The sequence below is a fragment of the Peromyscus leucopus genome, chromosome X (genome assembly GCF_004664715.2).
Source record: "Peromyscus leucopus breed LL Stock chromosome X, UCI_PerLeu_2.1, whole genome shotgun sequence".
Lineage (NCBI taxonomy): Eukaryota > Metazoa > Chordata > Mammalia > Rodentia > Cricetidae > Peromyscus > Peromyscus leucopus.
In genome coordinates, this window is record NC_051083.1 from 72,925,209 (window position 1) to 72,951,166 (window position 25,958).

Consider the following 25,958-nt stretch of genomic DNA (forward strand, 5'->3'; position numbering starts at 1 on the left):
TATTTTTTAGTTTTTGTGCCTCCTCTGTGGTTTAAAGCAATCACAGTCTGATGTGGTGCCTCTTGGAACCACAAATGTTCCTTACTACAAGCAAACATCTTTATAGCAACTTCTCTCTGCCACTTGCCCCACCAACTTGTCCAAACTGACCTTTGCTGATGCTTTCTTGTAACACGATGGTCCTGGCAACTGTTCTCTGAACAAGCAATGGTAAATGCTTCTGTGGTGGTATTCTAATTGTACTGAAATGTGATTTTGATTGTATGTTAATAAATAAAGTTCCCCGGGGGTCAGAGATATTAGAGCCATAGCAAGAGTATGGCGGTGGTGGCACACGCCTTTAATCCCAGCACTTGGTAGAAGAGCTAGGTAGATCTCTGTGTGTTCAAGGATACAGCCAGCATTGGAGACATATGCTTTTAAGACTTGGGGGGCTGTACATACAGACAGTGGCCAGGCAGTCACATGTTTGGGTTTACAACCAATGAGAAGGCAGAACAAAAAGACTATGAAAAGACGTACACACAGGAAGTAGCTCCTTTTCGGAGAGCTAGGACCACTGCAGGAGGAAGGGTGAGATTTTAGCTCTGAGCTCTGACCTCTTGGCTTTCTCTTTTACATTGGTTCTGTGTTTCTTATTTAATAAGATGGTTGGTTACATCTACATGCTTCATTCTCAGTAGTAGCACCGTGGCTGCCACCAACATGATGAGAAGCAGCTGGCAATGTGGAGCAGCAGCTGCCACCTCCTTGGTCCCACTGCACACAGTTTGTGGTTTGGCCCAGCCGCAGCTACTCCTCAGCAAGCCTCTCAGGCTGGCATCGAACTCGGGATCCTCCTGCCTCTGCCTCCTTCAGCAAATCCTACCAGCATGTGCCACCACAACTGGCTGTGTGCAAGTCCACAGGCAACTAGCTTTTTCGAGAATTTGTACCCAACAAGTTGGGTGCCACATACATAAAATATATTTATTATATGATAGGATATATACATATATATGTATAATTTGCTTTTTATTCTAGTTTTACTTTATTACAAACATATCCAGAGGGCTGTACAGGTGGCTCCGTGATTTTAAAGCAATTTTGGTCTTGCCTAGGACCCGGTTTTAGTTCCCAGTAGCAGCATTGGTGGCTCACAACAACATGCATGTCCTGTTTCAGGGGATGAAACACCCTATTCTGGCTTTCATGAGCATTAGGCAAGGAAGTGGTATACATTCGTGCATGTAAGCAAAACATGAACACAATTATTTTTAAATTTATTCTTCTCTCATATATTACAACCTGACTTCAGTTTCCTCTCTGCTCTTCCCAGTTGTCTCCTCAAGATCCACTCCTCTTCTGATTCTGTTCAGAAAAGAACAGTCTTCCCAGGGATATCAACTGAACATGGCATAAGATATAATAAACCTAGTCACAAACTCTTACACCACGGCGGTTTTTATATCTTTAAAAATAACACTTCCAAAATGATTTTTTGTACATGTATCTTCATTTCTTGGATATATATGAAAATTTATCACAGTCATATATTTGGGGGTGAAACACCTGCCTGGTATCTGAGTATTGTGCAACTTCAATTTTGTGGAGTTATATCACAAGTATTTTGATAATGTATTACTGTACTAGAACTGAGAATGGTTTCCTGTTGCATTACTTAATATTCTAGTCAATGATTGATATTTTGATGCTATTAAATAATTATTATTTTTTTCATTTTGTTATTAATATTAATGATATTTTTTTCATGTAGGAGCCTTTTGTTTTCCTATTTTTTGAGTTGTCTTATGTACTGTGCTGCTTTTAAAATTGATTATTTTCAGGGAGACCATTACAGAAAATCACAGCTAATTAAAATGAAGACTTTTGGAGCTCAGTCCCAGTGGATATATCTACAAAACAACCCCACTCCTAAGGCTCAGGGAATATTGTGAAAGAGAAGGCATAATGTATCTAAGGATCAAAAACTTTGCTGTGAGATGGTATATCCCTGGAATGTCAGAAGCTATACCCATAACGTCTCGCCAACATGACTCCCCAAACATGAGCTGGACAAGAATGGCACCAAGGGACATTCCAAAATGGATAGGGGAAAGCTCTCCATTCTACACAAAGAAATATAGGGAACTTGAGGATAGCTGGGAGCATGAGAGGTATTCCTCTAGAGATGAATACAACAATTGTTACAATGAAGACTGGTCAGCCCTGAAAACATATAGCACTTAGCATTATATGGACAAAACAGATTATATTTAAATATTTAAATATATATTTATGCAAATGGAAACAGAGGCCATGAATTGTAAATGGTATAGCGAGGAATATATGGGAGGATTTAGAGAGAGGAAAGGAAAAGGAGAAATGTTCTAATTATAATTTCAAAGAAAAAATGTACATATAAAAATTATTTGCTTAAATACACATATTTTAAATACAATTATAAATAATATAGATTCCTAATACACATACCTTACACATAGACATACATATAATCAATACTCTAATAATAAATACATATTATATATAATGTATACATATATTTGAACACACAGACATTTCACATACACACATAGAGAAAGAGAAAAACAGGCAGAAAGATATAGTCAGAATTAGAAAAAAACTTTTGTTAAAATAATATACTCACATTAAAACAAATTTAATCAAGTTTATCAGTGAGAAAATATATATTTTTTACTATAAAAACTATAAACATTGATTTTGAAAAAAATTGAAAAACAGGAAAATCAAAGCACCTTCATATTTCTGATTTTAATTCAGTAGCATTTTTTTTTTCTCTGACAGCACTGACGGCAGCACACTTTAATGTATTTTCTTGTTATATTGCTTTGATCACTCTAAACTGGCAGGTCTACCCATGCATTCACAAGGGATAAATGCATTATTTAGGTGAACAGTTAGCTCTCTGAATGTGTTTTATTTACCTTTCACTAAAAGAACTGCAATTTCATTTATATATAACACTATTAACCTCAATTCTAATAATTCCAGTGTGTCTGCCCATATGTGTTGGTTTGAATGTAATTGACACCCATAGGCTCATAGGGAGTGGCACTATTAGGAGGTGTGGCCTTGTTGGAGTAGGTGTCACATTGTTAGAGGAAGTATGTCTCAGTTCACTTCCTATTGCCTGTGGATCAAGATGTAAAACTCTCAGCTACCTCTCCAGTACAATGTCTGCCTACACTTTGCCTTGATTTCTGCCATGGCAATAATGAGCTAAACCTCTGAAACTGTAAGCCAGCCCCAATTAAATGTTTTCCTTCATAAGAGTTGCCATGGGTCATGGTGTCTCTAAATAGCAATAGAAACCCAAACTCAGACACCATTCTATTACACATTATTTTATTTAGGACTGAGAATTAAAGACTATAAATTGTTTTGTCATGGCAGTTGTTAGACAAAAAGATGCATGCAAATACATTTTACTAACAGTAAAAGTACTCTAAAATAATACCAATGTAATGGAATTTTTCTACATTGCTTATTTGTAGATATCTATAAACACTTTATAGTTTAATTTGCCTTTCTTCAAAAATTTTATACACTAGAAAACTGTATTTATTTACTTTCTTTTATATAGACAACATGAAGCATGGGACAATTTTTTTTTCATAATTTTTCTCAGAGGTGCAGTTGGTAAGGAAGCTGTGAACACTATACTTCAATTATTTCCCCTTTAAGTAACTCTAATTATTTCATTGTATGTTATTATTTATTTGAGAAATATTGAAATATGAATTGTCTTAAAAATCTAGAATCTTCTTTTAAATGTAATTTTACTCAGAATATCTCAAATATGCACTATGAGTCTTCTATAGAGCTCTTCATTTCTACATGACTAAATGAGCACAAATCATATTTGAATGAAGTAAAATTGTAAATTTAGCTCTTAGATTATTACTATCAGCTATATAAATGCATTCACTCAGCCTTGATATTAATTGCGATTTCTAATTACCTGGAATGCTTATAGTAAGAACTGATAGTTGTGTGCATTTTCATGTATGTTCACAATTCATATTTACAAGACTGTTGAAAATGCTGGTTATATAATGCTCATGTGAATGCCTTTCAATTTGATAGGTAATTAATATAAAGAATGAATCATGAAATATGCCTGTCTATTATTCTTTACATGAAACAATGTGCTATATAAGCAAATACTAAATAGAATTTTTGTGACCATGAGCTCAGTGTTCACTTCTAAACAACATTATACTTCTAAATAATTATAATTATTCTAAAAAATTGGAATTATAGTATATGAATATATAATATAAATAAGTCAACTTTTAGCTTTGTTCTACTGTGCCTAATTTGTGTGATTTGAGTAACTCAGCATGAATCTAATTTTTTCTATATTTTATTTTCATTTAATGACTATATTGAGTGGGAGGGAAATCATGAAGTTGGGTGTAACATGATTGGTTGGGTGGGTAAGGATATGGATAAGATTTGGGAAGAGTTGATGGAGGGGAAGAACATAATCAAAATATATTGCGTGAAAAAGATTAATTTTAAGAAAAGTATTTCCTAACCTCTGAATCTCCATGATTCTTTTTTGTATCCTCCTTCTCCATTTTAACAGCCATCTCTGTATAATTTGGTACATAAATTTATTTATTTTAATTGGCAAATAATTATATACATATTAAATTGTAAACAGTGATATTTTGATATATGTTTACATTGGAAAAAGAACAATTCAGACTAATGTGATTAGCATCATTTGATTTAAAAAATTATCATTTCTTTATGGTAAGAATATTATAAATAATCCCTAAATGTTTTGGAATATGCAATCAATCATTAATTATAGCCATCTTATTGTGAATAGAACAATGGGATTCACTTCTGACATCTGACTGTAACTTTGTACTCCTTGACTAGTTTTTCCACTTTTTATTTGAAACCTTTTCCCAACCTTGATAATCATCTTTTTATTTTGTAATTGTGAGTTCAATTCCTTTTTGATTCCATATATAGATTAGCTAGTACTTGCTTTTTCTCCCAAACATAATGTTCCCTAGATTCAATCATTTTGTCAAAAGTGACATAATTTGTGTTTTCAAAGTTCAAAGAGTATTGATTTGTGTAGTTATGTGAGAATTTTAATACGTCCACTCACAGATGAACATCTAAGATATTTCCATATTTTCATGACTGTGAATAATGTTTCAATTAACATAGTAGTATTGATGTCTGTTCAATGCACAGATATTAATTATTTTGTGTATATTCCCAATAATAAGAGTGTTGATTTATATGACAGATTTACTTTTAATTTTTCAGAAGCTTTCATACTGTTGTCTACAATGACTGTACTGATTTATCATCCTATCAAATGTATAACATTTCCTTTACTTGAACATTCTCTGGACCCTTGTTTTATTTATTTAATATCTTTTAAGTTAAAATATAACCATACCCATAACATTTCCCCCTTCTCCTTCATCCTTTAATACATCCTCTCTCCAGTCTCTCCCATGCCCCCATCTCTCTCTCAAATTGATAACCTCTTTTTCTTTGATTATTACCACTTTGTAATGAATAACTAGTTAGACGGTTTGTCCCTGGGTGAGGTTAATTCTCCCACTCTCAGCAGTTATTGGTTGCTTGTAATTCTCTGTCTAGGGGATGGGACTCCATCTGTATCAGTCTGTCTATTAATATTGATTAGGCAGCCGTTTCTAAAATACACAGTCTCATAGCCAACTTCCTGTTCCTCTGGCACTTAAAATCTTTGTGTCTCCTTCTCTGTAATGTTTCCTGAGCCTTAGGTGCAGGATCTTTTTAGCAGTAGCCAACAGATGCAAAGTGATATTTTATTGTATATTTAATGTAAATTTCTTATTGAAGATGTTGAACGTTTTCACATACATCTGCTGGCAACTTTTTGTTCAAAATTCTTAAATCTTACAGTGGCAAAAAATAAAAAAAAAATCTCAGATCTTTATTTCCAAACTTGATCAGCATTGAACTAGAGGTATAAATATTCAAAGTACAGTTGAAGCTATTCATGCCAATATTTCTCTAAGAAACTAAAATATTGATTTCAAATTGAATTTATCAATTCAGAGTAGCTATACTTTCGTTCTACTTAATAATATTTTACTATTTTTGTAGTTTTTATTTTTTTCATCAATCTCTGCTGTGGAGGGCAAAAAATGTTTTCACCTTCTTGAATAAATTTTGAATAAATGTCTTAACTAGCAGCAAATTTCACTGGTAAGTAGATAACTGTGATAAACCAAACTGGTAGATTTATAAAATTGAGAGAATAGGTTTAAGTACAGTCTGTACTTTCTTAACCTTCTTAAATTTATACTTACTTAAAATAACTATGAATTTATATGTGTGTACACTTATTAATATGCTACATGTCTCTGCTAGGTTTCATGTGCTTATCAGTGTATTTTTGTAGTGGTGGAAAATGAATATTGTTTTGTAGAGGATTTTTTATTTTAAGTTTTTTTTAATGTTTATCTATAAGAGATAATTTGTTTCATCCTATGTCAATGTATGTATAGCTTTGTGCATTTTAACAAATACATGTATACAATCTACATTATAAGATATGTATTTATGAAATGTTATACTGAATCTGTACCCAAAAACTTGGGATTAGATTTTTCTGTTACAATGAAACTTTTAAATTCACTTCCAAGTTCCTTCTGGCTTTCCTATTTCCAGAGTGTTAGAAATTAAATTTAATCACACTCCTTTAAAATGTAGACATTAACTTACATAAAACATTAGATATATTAATCCAAATTAATGTATACAATAATCTGGTATCAAATTTCCTGGTTTTCAAGAGTGTGTCCCTCTAGTTCAAAGACATCTTGGTCTTAAGAAAAATAAATTATGCAAAGGCAAAAAAGAAGAAATTAAATTTAACTATACCTCTTTAAAAATTTAGACATTAAGTTATATGAAACTTAGATATATTTGCCCAAATTACTGTATACAATTCAAACCCAATATTCTTCTTGCTTTGAAAGCAAGGCACTCAAAAGTGGAAAATTGTTTTAGAAGAAAGGGATTCCATTGAAAATACTGTAAAACACACATGGGTACCACCACACACACTTAGAGGTACTTTATTTTAAAGTCTCCTTTTTCATATTTTCATATAAAATAAGGAAATAGACTGCAAATTAAAAAGAAGACAGTCTACTTTTATTATTTATGGCTATATACAATACATATCTTTAGTTTTTAAAATTAAATGACAACAGTAACCAATTTTGCATTATTATGTATTCTTTCTTCCATAGAATATTGCTAATGCTTCTATAATATGTTCCTTCATTCTGCGTGATATTATCTTGGAACTGAATTTAACTAAAAATATGAATTTTTGTTTAGAGTATCAAAGCTATAGCACCTTTGGCAACTTGCTTCTAGGTAAGAATAATCTTATGCTTAATTTCACCATAGAGGTAAGAGCACATGCAAGAGGGCAAGAGGGGAGAAAAATCACATGACACAGGAAGCCAGAGAATGGTTAGAGAATCAATCTTGACATTTTGTGTTTTTCTATTTCATAAACTGTTGGATCCTATGGCAACTATGTTATTTTTTTCTAATTATGGGTTCTCTAATCACTTTACTCCCATAGTTCCCATTCAGTCAGATTTCTACTATTGCCCTCATGGCTACATAGCAGAAGAAGCTTCCAGTACATGAACTCTAATGGGAGAACCTACCTTCAAACCTTAGCATCGTTTGAACCAAATTGATTGGAATTCAGTACTTATTCCTGTTACACATCATGTACGCATCTATTAAAACTCTTCAGTCATTCTATCTAGTATATACAATTTAATTTTTCTTTGTGCAGCAATGTATTTTATGTATAGTGGGTTTAAAACATATACCACAAGTCCTAGATGTTTACTTAGAATCTTACATACTTAGATAATGAGAAAGGATTCCAGATATAGCTGTCTGCACACATTGGCCACATAAAAAGTACTATTTGGGATTTTATTTGGTTATTGAGAGTTTGCGTGATGAGTACTCTTCACAAACTGTTGAAAATGTATGACTACAGATGTTAACACTAGGATTAAAGAATCTATGGGAAAATAGTTTAAAATTTTGGAGATGAGAATAAATTGCCCATAACTCATAAAATGAGCTCTATATCTGATCAATATGTATTTAATGACTTTTGAATATCAGGCAAACCGGAATTAGCAAGAGTTCTCTAGAGAAGATAGCTAATAGAGTACATGGTGGGAGCGAAGAGGCTAGAGTTTCCAGATCTGCAACAAGGAAGCTGGAGAAGCATGGGATCTGGTGCTGTAGTTCTAGTTTGAATGATTTCAGGCATGAGTCCCAGGAAAAGGCAACATTAGTTTAAATCTGGACGATTCATGCATTCAACTGGTTAGATGTGTCACACTGAATTATGCCAATCTCTTTTACTCACTCTGTTAATGTAAATATTAAACTTACACTGACATCCTCACAGCAACAGCCAAATGAATGTCTAATCAAATATCTGGGCATTTTATAGCCCAGTCAATTTCCCGTAAAATAAGTCATGCTTACTAAAGCAAGATGGAAAAGGGAAAGTTGCAATTAGATTTATACACAACTGGAGATTAACCTTAAACTTAGAAGAATAAATTTCCTACTCTAATTTCTTCTTAAAGCCATTTTGCATTGGTGTTGGTAGATGCTTAGAAATCATTTCAACTTCTCCATATTATAGTGACGTTACCAGGGTCACACAACTTACTAACTACAAAATTGAAATTCAAAAGCTTACAAATTCAATATTGATTTTAAGGATGTGCTAAAATAAGTTCCATTTTATTAATATGAGTGTAAACCACAAGATCTGGGTGTACTTCAAAATAAATTGCACTATGATGTTAGTGTTATGCTATTGATATATGCTTGTTTGAATTAGAAATACTTGCCTTGGCATAAAATAGTCATTCTGAATCAGATGTCAAAGTATTTTGGATACTACTAAAGAGTGGTGATTTTGAGTGAATTTAAAACATGCCCTGCTGCATCCTTTTATAAAGACTTCTGAACAAAGAAAATAAGCCTTATCACTGCCTGTGAAAGTACAGGGCATGATAAAGAAGTGTTTATATAGGCAAGAGGCCAGAATGATGTGTTCATTTTCAAGCTATGGACAACGAGAGAAAACATCTATTTCAACCTAACTTAGAAAAGCACTGTTTCTCCATATGTTAGCGTAAGTTAGTTACTATTCCTACAGCACTTAGTGGTGTGTGTGTGTGTGTGTGTGTGTGTGTGTGTGTGTGTGTAGGGGTGTGGGGGTGTAGTCATGGCTAATCAACATGATTTTACAATTTTCATAGCTTCTATTTTCAAGTAGAATGTTTATCCAGAGGCGTTCACATTTTTAGAAAAGCTTTGCATATAATAACTGCAGATCTGCATAAGGGGACTGAGGATACGTCGCTTTTCCTTAATGAGCTATATTCAAATTTTACATAAGAATCCAAAATAGATCATAATGAATTCACTATGACAAACTCTCCTGGGACAAATTGGCACAGTTTTGGAAGTGGGCTACTGAGGAGTGAGTATGACAGTGGGCTAGAGCAGGAGGGATGTAGAAGTGACTTTAAACAGGTTGCTTTTACTCACATGCCTGGGTTTATGTAGCAGCTAGGCATGGCATCAAAGAAGCTGGGTTAGATATTTACGAGTTCAGGCGTGAGGGCTGTGAGTTTGCAAATCCAGCAGCTGGAGTGTGTTTGTGGTAGCTGCTTTCCTGTGCTAAGCTGATTTACTTGTTTAAGGTCTGACCTCATCATCCTGTCAGTATGGGTTCCCACCTACACTGTTAGCGGCAGCTTTCTGCTTGAGCTAGGCTGGAAGTATTCACAGTGTATCACAGGCAGAGGGGGAGGGGAGAGAAAGCAAGAAAGACTGCTCTCTCTCTCTCAGCACTTGTGCTTTTGTTAGTTCTACACAAGAGGCAGAGAAACAAGAGATAACAAAGGCTCCATTTCCTTTCTGTTAGAGAAGGCTTTTGTCTTTCCTCCGGCAACAATGTCAGTGTCCGGCAAGAAAGAGTTTGATGTGAAACAGATCCTGAGGCTTCGCTGGAGATGGTTTAGTCATCCTTCTCAAGGATCGCCTAACACTGGAAGCTGCCTTCAGCAGGAAGGATATGAGCATAGAGGGACCCCGGTTCAGGGCAGGTTGAAGAACCACTCACGGGACAGAAACGGACTGAAGAAAGGCAATAGTCCTGTCCACCACAATATACTGACGCCGGTGCCAGGACCAGCCCCTACCCATCAAAGAGTCCTCCAGAATTGGCACCAACAAAACGTGATAGTACATCTTCAAGCAAATGAAGATACTCCTAAAGCTGTTCCAGAGGAGAATTTGCTCAGAGAAGCTTGTGAGAAGCGCTCACGAGATTTGGAGATGATGGGTGATGACAATATAGAAGATTCTAGAGCACGGTAGGAGTTTTTGGTTATGTAAGTGAAAGCTTTAGCCTAGATTAACTTATTCTACAAGACTCTCATTTCGTGCTAAATAGAAGTGTTACAGTATCTCTGAGTTTGTGAGCAGCCAATCAGGGTCTTCAAGAAAACCACCCGTCTCTAGTCTATGAAAGAACACTGTAATCACGAATTTGTTTGGATAATTAGTGGAAAGTTATTTTCCCTATGGTAGGTTTACTTCCTTTACATTCTCAATCCATTCAGAATTCTCTTTCGGTTTTAAGAGACGTTCCTTTAAATGACTAACTTCTGTAGATATCTTAAGCAGCTTAGATGTTCCAACAGTGAGGATTGTTAAACAAGTGCATTAAATCAGAACTCTTGCTGATTTTGTGAACAGAGCTAACTTCGACAAAAATAAATCCAAGCTTGAACTGCTGAGCATATTGTTGTTTACAGATTAGGACATAGTAATAGTTTGAAAATTGTGTGTCTCTTTAAATAAGAATATGTAAAATTCCTTAGCATTTGAGAGTCAGTCATTTCAAGTGGCATTACTTTCACAGCCTGTTTGTAAACAGAAATGTTCATTAGGCAAGTAATAAAAAGCTGCTCACATTAGGAGGATTTTAAAATAGGAAATGACAAGTTTCTCAAGACATTAAAATGAGTTAAGAAAATGAAATGTGTATTTTGGATTAGAATTCTTATGACATGTGAATTCTTATGACATTTTATCCTAACTTGATTTCATCAGTAAGGTTTGAATGCAAGAAATGTTTATTATATCCTCTAGTATTGTCAAGTATAAGTAAACCTAGTACATTGCCCATTTTTTTTTGTACTGCCATTACCAGTTTTGTATTGTTAATTTGGTTAAGTCATAATTGAGTTTTGAATTGAAATTTAGTTTTGGAAGTGATGGAGAATAAAGAACCTACTTTGATGTGTTGAAAAATCACATGCTAATCTACAATGATTCTATATAAACTTCCTTGGAAATCTAAATGCCTGACAGTATGTTCCTGTTAAGGAATGGGATATTTTCCTCATCATGTGGGCTTATTCAGTATATTTAGAAAATGCTATCTTATTTCCATGAGTTCAAATCAGAATATCAAAAGAAAATGAAGTGTATCAACATTATGATAGAGAAAAATCACATATGCAAAATGACAGTTATATAGGAACTTTGTCTTAATGAAATGCAAATGTAAAAAATTGTGAAATGATTTTAGGCACAATATTAGCTCTCCTGTAATATAGATCTTTTAAGATATCAAAGTGTTTCTTTGAGAGCATATGTATTTTTTCTTTACCTAAAGAAAACAATATAACTATTAAGATTGAAAACTGAATTTAGCACAACTAAAGGACTTTCAGAGGAATATGCAATTAGTGTTTTTCAATTCAGAGCATTTTTCTGTAAGCTGTTCTCATACATTTTAACTCTGCTATATACAAACTTTAAAAGTCCACTGTCATTTCCTAAGAAAATTCTGGGGTATCTGGGAATAAAATGAAAAGAATAAAGATGAGTCTAATAAATTAGATGCTAGAATAAAATGACAGGTAGTTGTCGAGTCTAAAGCATCACCAGATGATTTTACTTATGATTTTGACATTCCTTATGTTCCAAAGAATTTTACTGATATTAAATTTTCATAGGAAAGTTAGTATTTCTTAAAATAAACACAGGAAGTACTTATAGGTGTGCCAGTACTATCAAGGCAGAAGGGGAGGACTAAATTGAGGAGCTTATTAGTTAAAACATTATGTCCTATTATCTTCTTACTGCCTATTATAAATTTCTATGTTTTGTTTCAAGAGAGTTCAAAGAAAAGCTTTTGGATTTTTTGCTCCTTTAATTCTCTCTTCTGTAGCATGACAGCAGAACTGGAGGAAAAGACTGTGCTAAATTGGTAGCAGCCTGCCATATCCTTGATACAATTATTTTGACTAAAATGAAATAAAATAAAAACAACAATCAGTACGGAGAAATCATTAAACTACTATGGGTGAGCTCTGATATCACAGCAAAGAATGCTTTCTATGACATTCCACTTTCTGTAAATATTATAAAAATTGAATCCGTAATGAGCTGATTTATAAGTGTCTAGTACAACAAAATAAGTCAAATTAATTCCCCAAAGATATTAAAATCCTTGTGCTAGTTTTATTAATATGTTGATATAATAAATTTAAAAATTCAAAAATATACCTACAAGCTTGAATCACAAGTATGTAGTATATTTAAGAATGGCTGTCATATGTTTAATCACTCTGAGGATGCATATATCACTATTCCCATCATCAGAGTTCTGAATTCTTTTGTCATTTGATTTTTATGATAGTTATCTGCCAACTCTGCATCTTTACTTTTGTGTAACTACCTGGTTCAAGAAAAGATTTTCTCTTCTTTGTTTCAATCATAAAGTTCCAATAATAAACATTTTAATATTATATTATGACTGTGCTAAACAATAGCCATAGTTAATTACTCCTAAATAAATAATTGTATTAATGTTTAGGTGGAAATTACAGTGTTAACATTAATCCACATTATACTAAACAACAGTTATTGAATAAAATGAATGTGACATGTTTATGGTATCAACACACACATTTATGGTAGCAACACACACCTTAGTAGAAAGCTTCCAGTTAAAGAGCTATTTAGTTTAAAGACATCAAAAGGAATGGGGATCATGCTGCTGTCCTGTTGGACTTACAAGGTTTTGAAAAAGTGAGCACTCTACAGATAAATTAACCTGTATATATTTCTAGTTTGGGAGTGTAAAATGAAATTCAAAATTGTCTTTGCTGAACACTTTCTATTTTACAAGTGAAATTTGCCTTGAAAAATTGTAATTGTAAATATCAATATAGAATAGGAAATTGGAACTGTATTAACAGAATTTTTCAGGAAGTAAATCCACAAATATTGAATATCCATTGTGTTCAGGAATTCTTCTAGGTGTTAGAAATAAAATGGAATCAAAAGAAATAACCCATTTTCATTACATATACATATTATGAACTTATATTCATAGACAGAAAGAGAGGGAATAAACAAGCCAAAATATAAAATTTAAATGGTTGTAAGTGGTCTTAAAGAAAATTAAAGGGGAAAGAGTAGAAAATGAGGTTTTACTTCAGATAGTGACAGGTTTTCTGAAGCAATGAGAGTTGAGCAGAGATTCAAGTACAACGAAAGAAGCCAAGCTTCTGATTAACAAATACGAGGCAAGTGAGAGGTCACTGCCCCTGTTCCACAGAAGAGCCCTTAACTACTATACATCATTTTTCTGTGCAAATCAGTACTACAAGTCCCCACATAACAAACTGATTCAAGTACAAAACGTCCTCAGATTAAATGGTGAACTACAAATTTCACATTGCTTTGTTCATTGTGGTGTTTTTATGATTACATTCATTGCCCTTGGACACAGAGGTGACTTTTCAGTCATCCTGTAAGGATGGTGACATTGTGCTATCTAGGAAACTGGATACCCTGCTCCCATACAATATGCCTCATGCACAGAGGCATATGCCCTTTGTAGGAAACATAAACATGATAGTGTACAAGATTTTTTTCACAAAATATTCATGTAGAGACAAATTCAGTATGGGCTTTTATTCTCTGTCCAAACCCACCTGTAATATGGATTCTACTTAGATAATATTTAAGCATAAGGAGAAACCTGAATTGAAAATGATGAAACCTATTCTAATATTCTTTCTAATACAACAAAGAGGCAGCTGTATAGTATTGGTAGGCAGGTTCCAAGAAAGTAAAACAGTGATTTCAATGACCCTATGCCTGAAATGTACTAGGTACATTCAAATACCAATTCATCTTCTAGTAGAGTGCTCAACAGAAACAGTGAGAGAAGAGATGTTTTGACAGGTAATATTAATAAGATAAAAGTAATGCTAAAATGAGACTGACTTAAAAATATCATTGTTATCTTTATTTCTAGGTATGAAACATGTTTTAAGAAAACAGTTTTAGATGTCCAAGTGAGTGTTATATCAAAAAGTGTAAAATATGTCTTTTGATTCCTCATTAGTGTAAGGTTTCTTCAAAATGAATGTACGTTGCACGATAGGATGATGTGTGTATAAAACATCACCAGTACAACACTGATGGTTACAGTTAGGGTATACAGAAAGCCTGATAAGTATCTGGGAGAAAAAATAAATTTATCTTTTATTTGTTAAAAAGCTATTTTAAGGTATAAATTATACACTTTTATATGTATTAGAAACAAATTTTCATCTTAAGTAAATGACAATTTGAAAACTGAAGGATTTGCAAGCACAAATGAAGAAACAAAAAGAAAAAATAGTACTTTTTAAAAAAAATAGTACTCTTTTAAAAACTGATAGGCAAAATAATGTTTACCATTTCTCATTTTACAATGAATATTATCATAGTTTATTTTGAATGCTAGGCTCAGTACCTAAAAATATGGTGAGAGTGAATTGATCAGTGCAATTTTCTCCTACAATAGACTCTCTGATTTCCATAATAAAAAGTTGTACGCTTGCATTTGTGTTCTCATACAAGCAAAATACAAATGTATCTGTTATCTGGAGTAATATGCATAGTGCATGCTTTCCCAAACATACAAAAATGCATTGATTTTTTATAAAAAATCAATACTAAAATCTATCTAGTACAGTCACAAGTGCCTCACTGTTTTCTTTCTCATCCTTTGCACACATAAGCTTATTCTAAGGTATTCAAAGAATTAATAATATATAACATATGGATAATTTAGGGTTAAAAACCTTGTGGATTTGGTCAGTGTTGCTTTAATTAGCAATGACAACTCTTAAAGTGACCGTGATCCTAAAAATTCAGTTTTTACTTTGCCATTAATAAAATGTTTTGTTAAAAAAGTATTTTTGTATATTAACAATAAATACTTGCAAATAATCAGCTAGTCCATAATGAAGTGTAGTGATTTATAGCAAAGGGACAGAGTAGTAGCTGGTTTTGATGTGGCATACCTGAATGGTACCTTATTTCAACATTTACTGTATTCCAGGTACACTCTCACACACACACACACACAGAATTTTTACATGATTTTTTTCTCTCTCATTCTTTTAAAGAAAAAAATTTCATTGTAAAGTTCACATTCACATGGATAATTGGTATTTCTCTGGGAATTGCTTTTCTGGATATATTTTTGCATATTGTTATGCAAAAAGTTTGTGTTTTTCTAAGGAAGAAGGCCTGCATTATTTAACTTTACACTGCATTATTCAACAAAAACCGATTTCATATTGAACAATTAGGAATAAACTACATTTTTTTAAATAAAAGAGTTGAGGCTAAATTTTCTTAAATCTGATTTGAAACAAACTATACAGAAGTATATGAGTTCCCAAAGTGTTTTACTGAATATAAAACATTTTAACACATAATTTAAATTCAATGAAGTAATTTTAGACATTTTAGAGATGGAACCCTGTTTCCAATTTTTAAACTCATTTTACCCATAGTGTCTTTTCTGCAAAAATTAAATACTGTGGTTCTCATGTTAAAGAGATTTACACTCTTTTTACCAATAGCTTCCTTCTGACAATTAAATCCTGTGGTCCTCATGTTAAATAGAGTTTCTAAGTCAACACTAGTGGACCACAAAATTATAAAAAGTGAGTATTTGCTGTTTCTTAATTTGTTTGTATTCTTCCATAACCATTAAAACGATAATGCTGTTGATTCACCTTTTCTAATGAATATGTCATATTTTGTGACAAGATAATATACTAAAGATAATATTCTAGTGGAGGGAACTGAAGCTCTAATAATAAATAACAAGAAGTAGTTTTATCCAGATAAAATTATTCATGATTATCATTTAATGTGTATCTGTTTGAGGGTTACAGAATGCACAGAATTACAGTTTCCCATTACAAAAAGCCACATTTTTTTTTACACATTTTAATCACTAAGTATACCATGGAGACTAGTGAACAAGTAAATATTTATCAATGCTTGAAATAAAAATCACATCTAATTTTAAAATGCATTTTCATTTTTGTCTATTACTTCTCCTTTGGAAGAAAATATTGATACAGATGAAACAATAATCATTATATAAAATCTTTACCTTCCAATGATAAATGGATCATATTGTCATTGAGTATATTTTATTTGTGTTTATTCTATTCAATTCAGATGTTTTCACTAAAGAGAATGTCAAATACTTAGGCATAGTGGGTGAGATAATATTTTTTAATTGTATATTTAAAAAACAACTACTTAAGGCAAGTAAGTTGGAAGTAAAATAATTTAAATCAAATTGTTTCTAGTCATCTAACTGTAAGGCTGGAAGAGCAATTGTTGGCATTTTAAACAAAAAGCATTATATATGTGCGTGTTCTGGAAACAGTATAACATATGAGTTTTTCAAGTCAACAAATAGACACAATACTTTAGACAGCATTATTATTTACATTGGAAGAGAGAAATATCGATGATCATTTTTATGCAACTTCTAGAAATGCATCGTTAATCCTCTAGTAATTCTCATTTTATTAACCTGTCCTGTATTGGTCACAGTGACTTAACCTTTATTTACTTTCAAATGTTGTAAGAAATGTACCTCACACCCTTTTATCTTCCTATTTCTATTGGATCCTCAATAGCCAAAGTTTAGTAGTACTTACAAACAATCACATCCTACAGGAACATTTAATGAAAACCAATTCAAAATGCAGGATTCTAATAAGGTAACTGACAATTTAGCATATTTAAAATATCATAACTTTTTAAGTTCTTTAATACTTGTAAATACAGATTTATCGTCCCTGAATCTCAAAGAGTAACATGCCAGGATTTGAAAACACTGAGAAAGTTCATGGTGTGTTATACTTCTAAATTGTACCATTGTCAATGAATAAACTTACTTTGTTCTTATTAGTAAAAAAGTTTAAAAAACTTTTATAAAATAAATAATCTTAGAGCTAACTTAGAGACTAAAAGCCATGTGCTTTTAATCCCACTCTGAATGAAGATGAAGCCAATAATAGAAAAATGAGAGACACCATAAGACAATAGATGGCTCTATTTCCTATCATAAAATTTAACTACATTGCTTAATTATAAATCTCTAGTTGATAATTAGCTATCTTAAATCTCAGGTACTTCCTGTTTCAAGTTTATTAGTCCATTAGTATACAATGTGAAGTTTTAACGAGAAGAAGCAAATAATGCTTAAAATAGCAGGCCTGGTGTGTTAGAATTCATCTCTTGAAACTGAGATGTGATTTAGATGCTAAAATTTAGTTTGTTGGCTCAATTTTTTTTATTTTTGCATCTAAATTTTATTAGCAAGAATAAGTGTAGTGCAAGAAGTATGATTAAGTAAAGAAAGTTGAATAGAACTAATACTCATTTTATTTGGCAAAAATCAGAAGTTTTTTACCTGTAAATTTATTTTTATAAAGCTGGAAGTCTGACTCTGGAGTTAAAGAAGCAGAAAAGGCACCAATATTGTAAAGCTAACCTTTAAGGCTCAACAGGAATATAAAGAATAAAGCACCCTTAGTAAGTCTCGACAGCTATAAAGAGTGCAGCAAAGTAGCCCGAAACAGAGAACATACTACAATCAGCTGCTCCCTGGAGAAATTCTGGGATTTATAGTCACAATTACTCATAGTATTTCTAAAGGAAAAGTCTTGACAAAGAGTCCTCAGCATTACTCAAGCCTTGTGCCACTTTGATATTTAATGGGCTTTATTAAATTCTACCATAGAATAGCAAATAGTTAAAGATCATGCTCTTAAGAAGTTTACAGTGTCGTCTGAATGGTTAAAAAAAAATGGAAAGAGGAGATACACTTCCCCCATAAAAACCTTAAATGCAATTACAACAGCAGAAACTTGTTTTAGTGTAGGAGAGTGAAGATGGAAGGAAGTCTAATGATTCACAATACAAACAGGGAAAGGCTCAATTCAAGAAGAGAAACAAATTCGACCATGTGAAATTTTTTATTTGGTTTCCATTTTCCAGCATCAAAACCAAAATAACCAATAATGTACGATTATCACTAGGGTTCCACTCAACTCTCTGATGAGCAGTTTGGAAGATTTCTAATACAATCCTATATATGCTGCAAATATTTCTTCTGCCAATCATATTCTGTCACAGAGCTCAAAGATTTCTCCTCACCTTCCCCAGGCCCCCCAACAAATTTTCATAGATATTGTATATCTAAGGATAAGCAATACTGCTGTACAGAATTTTGATCATTTTATTACCACTGAGCTGCCCATGATAATCTCACTCTAAAATATCATGATGTTTCTGAGCTTAAAAGGTTTTAAAGAACTATACAGATTTACAAACTAAAACACAACTATAAAATGACCACAGCTAATTCAAGGGAAAAAAAGTCAAACTGTAAACACATTTTTCTAATGACTGGATGCTTACCATTTTCCTTCCTCAGTTTCTTGTTTGGCTTCTTTATTCTGAAGAATTTTGTGCTTGAAGTTAGCATTATAGTTGAAATTAGAAAGTATCAAGATTAAGTTGTACAGAGAATCCTGTGGAATTAAGTATTTGAAGTAACTGTGCCATTTTAAAATGGAATATTGTCATATCAAATATTCACATAAAAATACTTCACAAACCTTTAGAGAATGGACATGTTTAAAGTACCTTGCTCACTATTTAGAAAAAGATACCTATTCTAGGTAGTGAATTTGTAAGTAGGTATTAGTCTCTATAAGTTGTATATTACAAAAAAGAGCTTTGCAGATTCTGTGGAATTTGAAAGTCAGGAGAATAAGGCCTATTGTTTGTTTGGCTTCCGCCTGTTAGTAATATAGAGAGCAAAGAACTAAATGAGTTGCTATTTGGGATGTTTTTGACTATTGTGTTTGGTTTTGGTTGGTTTGAATTTAAGACAAGGTTTATTTCATACAATATATTCTGATTATGGTTTCCCCTCCCCTTACTACTTCTAGCTCCTCTCCATCTCCTCTCCAATACTGATCCACACCCTTTCTGTCACTTATTAGAAGACAAACATATGTCCAAGGAATAAAAATAAAATAAAATAAAGCAAATGAATCAAAATAGGATGAAACAAGAACAAAAACAAGAATAATAACCAAAGTAAAGCATATGAAATGCTTATAGACACCGAGACACACATGTGTACACACACAGGAATTCAGTTAAAAATGTATACAGAATGTGTGTGTGTGTGTGTGTGTGTGTGTGTGTGTGTGTGTGTTTGTGTAAGATATACATGCACAAAGGACTTGTAAGGTAAATTTTTTTCAAGCCCTGAATTGACATTATTAGACAAAGAACCTCCAAAAATTGTGTTGAATTCATTTTTTGTTTGCCATCTAGTAAGCATGGAGCCTATCCTTACAAGCGGTTTGTTTCACCAGTGAGACTCCCTTGGAGAAAACTATCTTTTTATTTGCAAGTGGATATCAATTGGAGATAGCGTGTAGGTTAGGGAGGGGGACATGTTTCCATGTCTCCTCTCAGCTCTAGGACCCTGTCTGAGGCAGAACCATGTAGTCCCTGTGCACGAGGCACAGTCTCTGTGAATTCATATGCGCATCAACTCTGTTGTGTCTAGAAAGTCTTGATTCCTTGTCATCATCTATCCCTTGTAGCTCTTACACTTTTTCTGCCTTTTCTTTTGCAGAATTTCCTGGGCCCTCAGGTAGTGACTTGATGCGGATATCCCTTTTAGGGCTGAGTATTCTGAGGTCTCTCACTCTTTGCAAATTTTCTGACTGTGGGTCTCTGTATTTGTTTTCATCTGCTGCAGGAGGAAGCTTCTTTGATGATAACTGAATAATGAACAAATTTATGAGCATAGCAGAATGTTGTTAGGAGTCATTTTATTGCTATGCTCCTTTATCAAAGCAATAATATTTGGCATTTCCTAGGTTCCTGGTCTTTCTAGTCTCAGATTCATGGCCTCCCAAACAGTGTTACGTATGGGTTCCATCTCATGGAGTGAGCCTTAACTCAAATAAGATATTAGTTGGCTACTTCCACAGTCTTTGTGCCACTATTGCACCAGTATATATTGCATGTGTGTTAGTTATTCTTGTAAATCAAAGGGTTTGTAGGTGAATGGAGAGATGACTCAGCCGTTAAAGGCTAGACTCACAACTTTTTTAAATGTTCCTTTAAATGAAGAATTCTATTTTGTTACAGTTTGGTAGAATGCTACAGGGAAGTATAAAGAGGTCCTCAATTCCACTACTAGATAGTACTCATGATATGAATGAGTTTTTACCATCACCCACTCTCCATTCTATTGTTCTCCTCCAGTTAAGAAGATAATACAGACCCCATGATGCACCTCTTATTGTTTTTCAATTGCTTCTAATTCTGGACAGTTATGCAAAAATCCTTTAATATTTCTCATATTACAGTCAAGATGGTAGGTCCTTTACATACTAAATGAAAGAAACCATATGATATGTAATATTTTATTTTCCTTTTAAGGAGTAGCTGTGGCTGAACTACCTTTCAGTATTTTTTTCATACAATAAATTTAGTCATTTTCTGTCCCTTTCCCAACTCCTCCCAGATCCTCTCCATTTCTCTATGCTCCCAATTTCATGTTCTTTCTCTATCAAGCACTAAAAACATCCTAACAATCAAAGAGACAGTAAGACAAAAAAAAATGAAACAAAATACAACAAACATAAATTGGGTCTATTTTTGTGTAGGCCAACTACTCCTGGGCATTATCCCTGCCCTGGAATGTGGTTGATATACACAGTGACACTCTATTGTAGAATACTTCTTTTTCCTTTTTCCAGCAGGTACCAATTGCAAATGCCTTCATGATCAGTGGTGAGAATTTGTGTCAACTACCCCTTCTCAGTGCTAGGATTCTGTCTTGCTTGAACCTGTGTAAGTCCTGTACTTGCTGCCACAGTCTCTGTCAGTTCATAACTGCACCAGTCTGGCTGCTTCAGAAAGACACAGTTTCTTTGGATCCATTCACCATGTATCTGGTTCTTACAATCTTTCCACCTCCTCTTCTACATAGGTCCTTATTTGATGAAGACATCCCATTTAGTGCTGTTTGCTCCCACTCACTGTCATCTGCACAATGTCTCAGTTAGTTACCATCTATTGCAAAAAGAAGCTTCTCTAAAGAGGCTTGAGTGACACAGTAATATACAGGTATAGCAATAGGTCATAAGGAGTCATTTTATTACTAAGTTCCTATAGCAGGATAATAGTAGTAAGATTTTTCCCTAAGTCTATGACCCATTTAGTCTGTTCTTGGCCTCATTAGCAGTCCTTTATTTAGGTTCCATACCGTGGAGTGTCTCTAATACAATAAAGCAGTAGCTGTTTATTCCAATCAAATTTGTATCATTATTGCATCAGTACATTTTGCAGGCAGGTTGTTGATGTAGGTCACAGACTTTGTAGCTGGGTGGTACTCACGATTACTTTTCTCCTCTGGTAGTGTAGAAAGTACCTTCCAGCACCATGAACTCTAGTCAGTAGGCAGGAAGTTTCTAGTTGGGTACAGCTAAATATTTCCATATTGGACAGCATATGTAAGTGTTAGTCATCAGTAACAGAGATGTACCATCAAGTTATAGATGGTAGTCAATAGTGTTGGCAATAGCCTATAATGATAGGGTGATATATGGGTTCCCTTTGGCCAACAGCTGAATAATATGTAACCCATTTTTGGCATGGTGGGTTTTACTTGGTAGCATGAGATATCTGATTGGAGCATTGTATCCCCTATTATGTGTTGACCCAATTTAAAACTCACATATACATGTGTGTGTGTGTGTGTGTGTGTGTGTGTGTGTGTGTGTGTGTGTGTGTGTTTTAGGAATCTTCTAAAATAGTTTGCTTTCATATGGCTTTTCAAAAGACCTTTAGTATTTTGTCTTTTCCTTTTATTCTCTTTTATCCTACCTTCCCATCCTGCTCCACATTTAACCACCTTATTCTCCTTTCTCCTTTATCTCTTTATGGGGCTATATTCTATTTCCCTTTTTTGAAAGTGCTCCTTAACCACCTAAACTCTGTGGTTAAAATGCTTGAAACATACATGCCTAAAGCTTAAAATCTGCAAATAAGAGGAAAAAGGAATATGTGTTTCTTGGGTCTGGGCTACCTCACTCAGGATGGTTGAGTATCTTTCCATCTGTTTATCTGCAAATTTCATAATTTCATTTTTCTTAACATATGAATAATATCTCTGTACAGAAATGTGCCACATTTTCATTAGCTGTTCATTCGTTGATGGATATCTAGGCTGTTTCCAATTTCTAGCTATTATGAATAAAACAGCAATGACCATGGATGACCAAATACATCTGTAGTAAGATGTAGAGTCCTTTGAGTATACGCACAAGAGTGATGTAACTGGACCTTGATATCCCTGGGAGTCCTGCTTTTTCTTTTTATTTCTTTTTTGAAGGGAAATAGAGGAGGAGTTGATCTGGGGAAGAAGGGATGTGGGGGGAGGGACTGGGAAGAGTGGAGGGAGAGGGAAACCTTCAGTTGGGATGTAATGTATGAGAGAAGAATAAAAGTTAAAAAGATAAAACAAAACAAATGAAAAATAACTTAAAAGAGTGTACCTAAAATAGATATAACTGCTTGTAATAATTTCATGAGATTAACAAATATTAAAATAATTAAGAATACAAAAATTGTATTCTGTCTATTTTGTATAAATATTGATAAATAGGAATGCTCATATGTGGTAATGGTTGGACATTCTAATCATTTTGTGTTTAGATTATTTTGATGCTATTATCTCAGTAATTTGCAACTCGTGAGGATTCTCAGCATTATATATCATCTACTGCATTCCATAAAGAGAAATAAAGAGGGCATAATAGTTTCTTCTAAATTCAGTGTCCTTTTCACTCTTTTCTTTTATTTTCATTTTTGCTTGTTTGTTTGTGTCTTTTTATGTACTTTGGCTGTGCCTGTAGTGGAATTTTACTATTTAGTGGATCTTACTAGGTAGATCAGCCAGACCTTGAGCCCACAAAGATCTGTCTGCCTCTGTCTTCTGAGTGGGATTAAAGGCATACACCACCACACCCAGGTCAATCATTTCTAATAAATGGCATATATATATATATATATATATATATATATATATATATATATATATCCAGTTTTTGCCCAGAGAATATTATTGTTTCAATATCTCTTCTCTATACTAAAATAAATAAATCTCTTTTTTAGTACATTACGGTTTTCTTTTTTTCTTTTGGTTTTTCAAGACAGGGTTTCTCTGTGTAGCTTTGCACCTTTCCTGGAACTCACTTTATAGTTCAGGCTGGCCTTGAACTCACAGAGATCCTCCTGCCTCTGCCTCCCGAGTGCTGGGATTAAAAGCCGTGTGCCACCACCGCCCGGCACAACATGGTTTTCTAATTTCTCCATAATCTTGTGTGTTTGATATAGCTAATATACATATTTACACTTTATGGCTGCTAACAATAATATAAATCCTGATTTGTTGTCTTTTACAGCTCTCTCCATTACTATGATACTATTATCATATACACAGTTTTTCACATCAAAAATTCACATGTGTCACTGTGTTAATCAGATTCTGGTGGTGGCTAGAATCTTCATATCTGCCATTATAGATGAAATAAAGTTTCTTACTAAGTAGTTTATTAGTCAGTCTTCTCTTGGTATATTTCTATCAATCAAGTGGCATTTCATTACCATTTACTACTTAGTTTTGGTTTCTATGATGCAGTTAGAAACTATGGAGGGGAAAGCCATTGCAAGGTAAAATTTGCAGACATTTGGAGAGCAAAGACTTGGTATGTACATATTTGAAGTTCAATTACTTTAATTTTTCCAGGAAAAATGGAAATAATTCTCAAATTTTAAAGTATAGATATACTGAAATATAGATAATTCTAGCAAATTAACAGACTTTTATTGTAACTGAAAATTATCTCAGGATATTTTCTAATATGTGAAACCAGTTATTTGAGATTCCATATGTGCAGATTACCTAATAACAAGGAATAAACAATGGTGAAGTGATCTTTACCTAAAACAATACTGAAATCATATACAATTATATAAATACATCTCTAATTTTCACTATGATCTGTCATTTAAAAAGTCAAAATGGGAATTTGTTAAGTTTAGCTTCTTGAATCAATATCTCAGAATTTCAAGACAGCTTTACCATAGTCAATTCTTAGCTGACTTATAAATATCTATTGTCGCTAAGCAGATCCAAGCCAGTTTTCCTCCCATCTTCGGATTTTTTTCACTTTGCTACTGGCTCCAAATGTAGAGATTAATGAGTAATTTTTATGGATAACAGACAAAGTGTGACATTGTAGTTAGTTGTTTGATTTCCTAGTCTGTGTCAGTTTGTAGTCATCACTGCTTTTATAAAGCTACCAGAATGAAGAAGAAAACACTTCGATCAGATGTCTAATATGCTAAATGAATAAATAATTAGTCAACACAAGCAATGGAATTTATTTTTAAATTAAGGAAACCAACTTCCAAAAATGTTTATTATAGGTAACATAAAAGCTATTGCCCTCCAAATGAAATGTGTGCTTCTTGCAAACTCTATATAGAAAGGTATGATTGAGTGCCTTTGCAAAGTATCTAATTCCAAGTGTTGTTATGAACTCCATTGAACTGTTTAATCTCCTTGAGCCTCAATTTCTCTCATCTATGAAATGAAGTGCAACTATAAATATTTCATATGACTATGTGGAGTATTTGCTGAGACAATAAATTGAGAAATTTTGGAGTATTTCCCTATCCACAAGTGCTCAGTAAATGTTAGCATTATGAGTTCACATGTCTGAATAATTTTAGAATGCCTCATTTGTATTTTATGAAAATTAAAATAATTAAGGAAATTTAGCCAGCATTGCTTTGGAGTGAGAAAAAATTCCTCCTAGTCATTTCTGATTCACTGAGTTATTCTATAGAGTGATAAGTAATTGTTATTATTATAAAGCCTTTCATTTCTCATTTGGAGAGATTTCTATAATCTAGTCTATTATAAACACCATTTGCTAAAATTAATTTCTGGAATAATAATGTTTAAAAACTAATATTTTCTATTAATCCAAGCAGTGAATGGAATATAAGAAATTCAACCTGAATACAGGGGAAGATGCTTGGTCTTATGGTAGCTTGATACACCATGCTTTGCTGGTGTCCATGGGAGGCCTGCCCCTTTCTGAGTGAATATGGAGGAGGGGTGAATTGGGAGGGTGAGGAAAGGTAGGAGTAAGTGGGAGGAGAGGAGGGAAGGGAGGCTGTAGTCAGGATGTAAAATGAATAAATTAATTGATTGATTAAAAATAATGAAATGCCAAAGTTTGGGGAATTCTTTGAAAATCGCATATAAAATATGTATAAACTTAAATGTTTCTAAATCAAAAGAAAAACTATAAATTTATTATGTAAGTTTTACT

At 33.2% G+C, this 25,958-nt stretch overlaps 1 protein-coding gene across 2 annotated transcripts in view; it reads left to right on the top strand.

Annotated features, from left to right (window-relative positions):
• Positions 1–9,638: 9,638 nt before the first annotated feature.
• Positions 9,639–25,958, top strand: part of Klhl4 (kelch like family member 4) — a 67,621-nt gene continuing 51,301 nt past the window's right edge. Inside the window, exon 1 of one of the 2 annotated variants that reach the window (XM_028874765.2) lies at positions 9,639–10,496. In XM_028874765.2, the coding sequence (XP_028730598.1) occupies positions 10,075–10,496 (422 nt within the window). In that variant the 5' untranslated portion in view covers positions 9,639–10,074. The remainder of the gene's footprint in view (positions 10,497–25,958) is intronic. The other variant, XM_028874766.2, reaches the window with a different exon arrangement.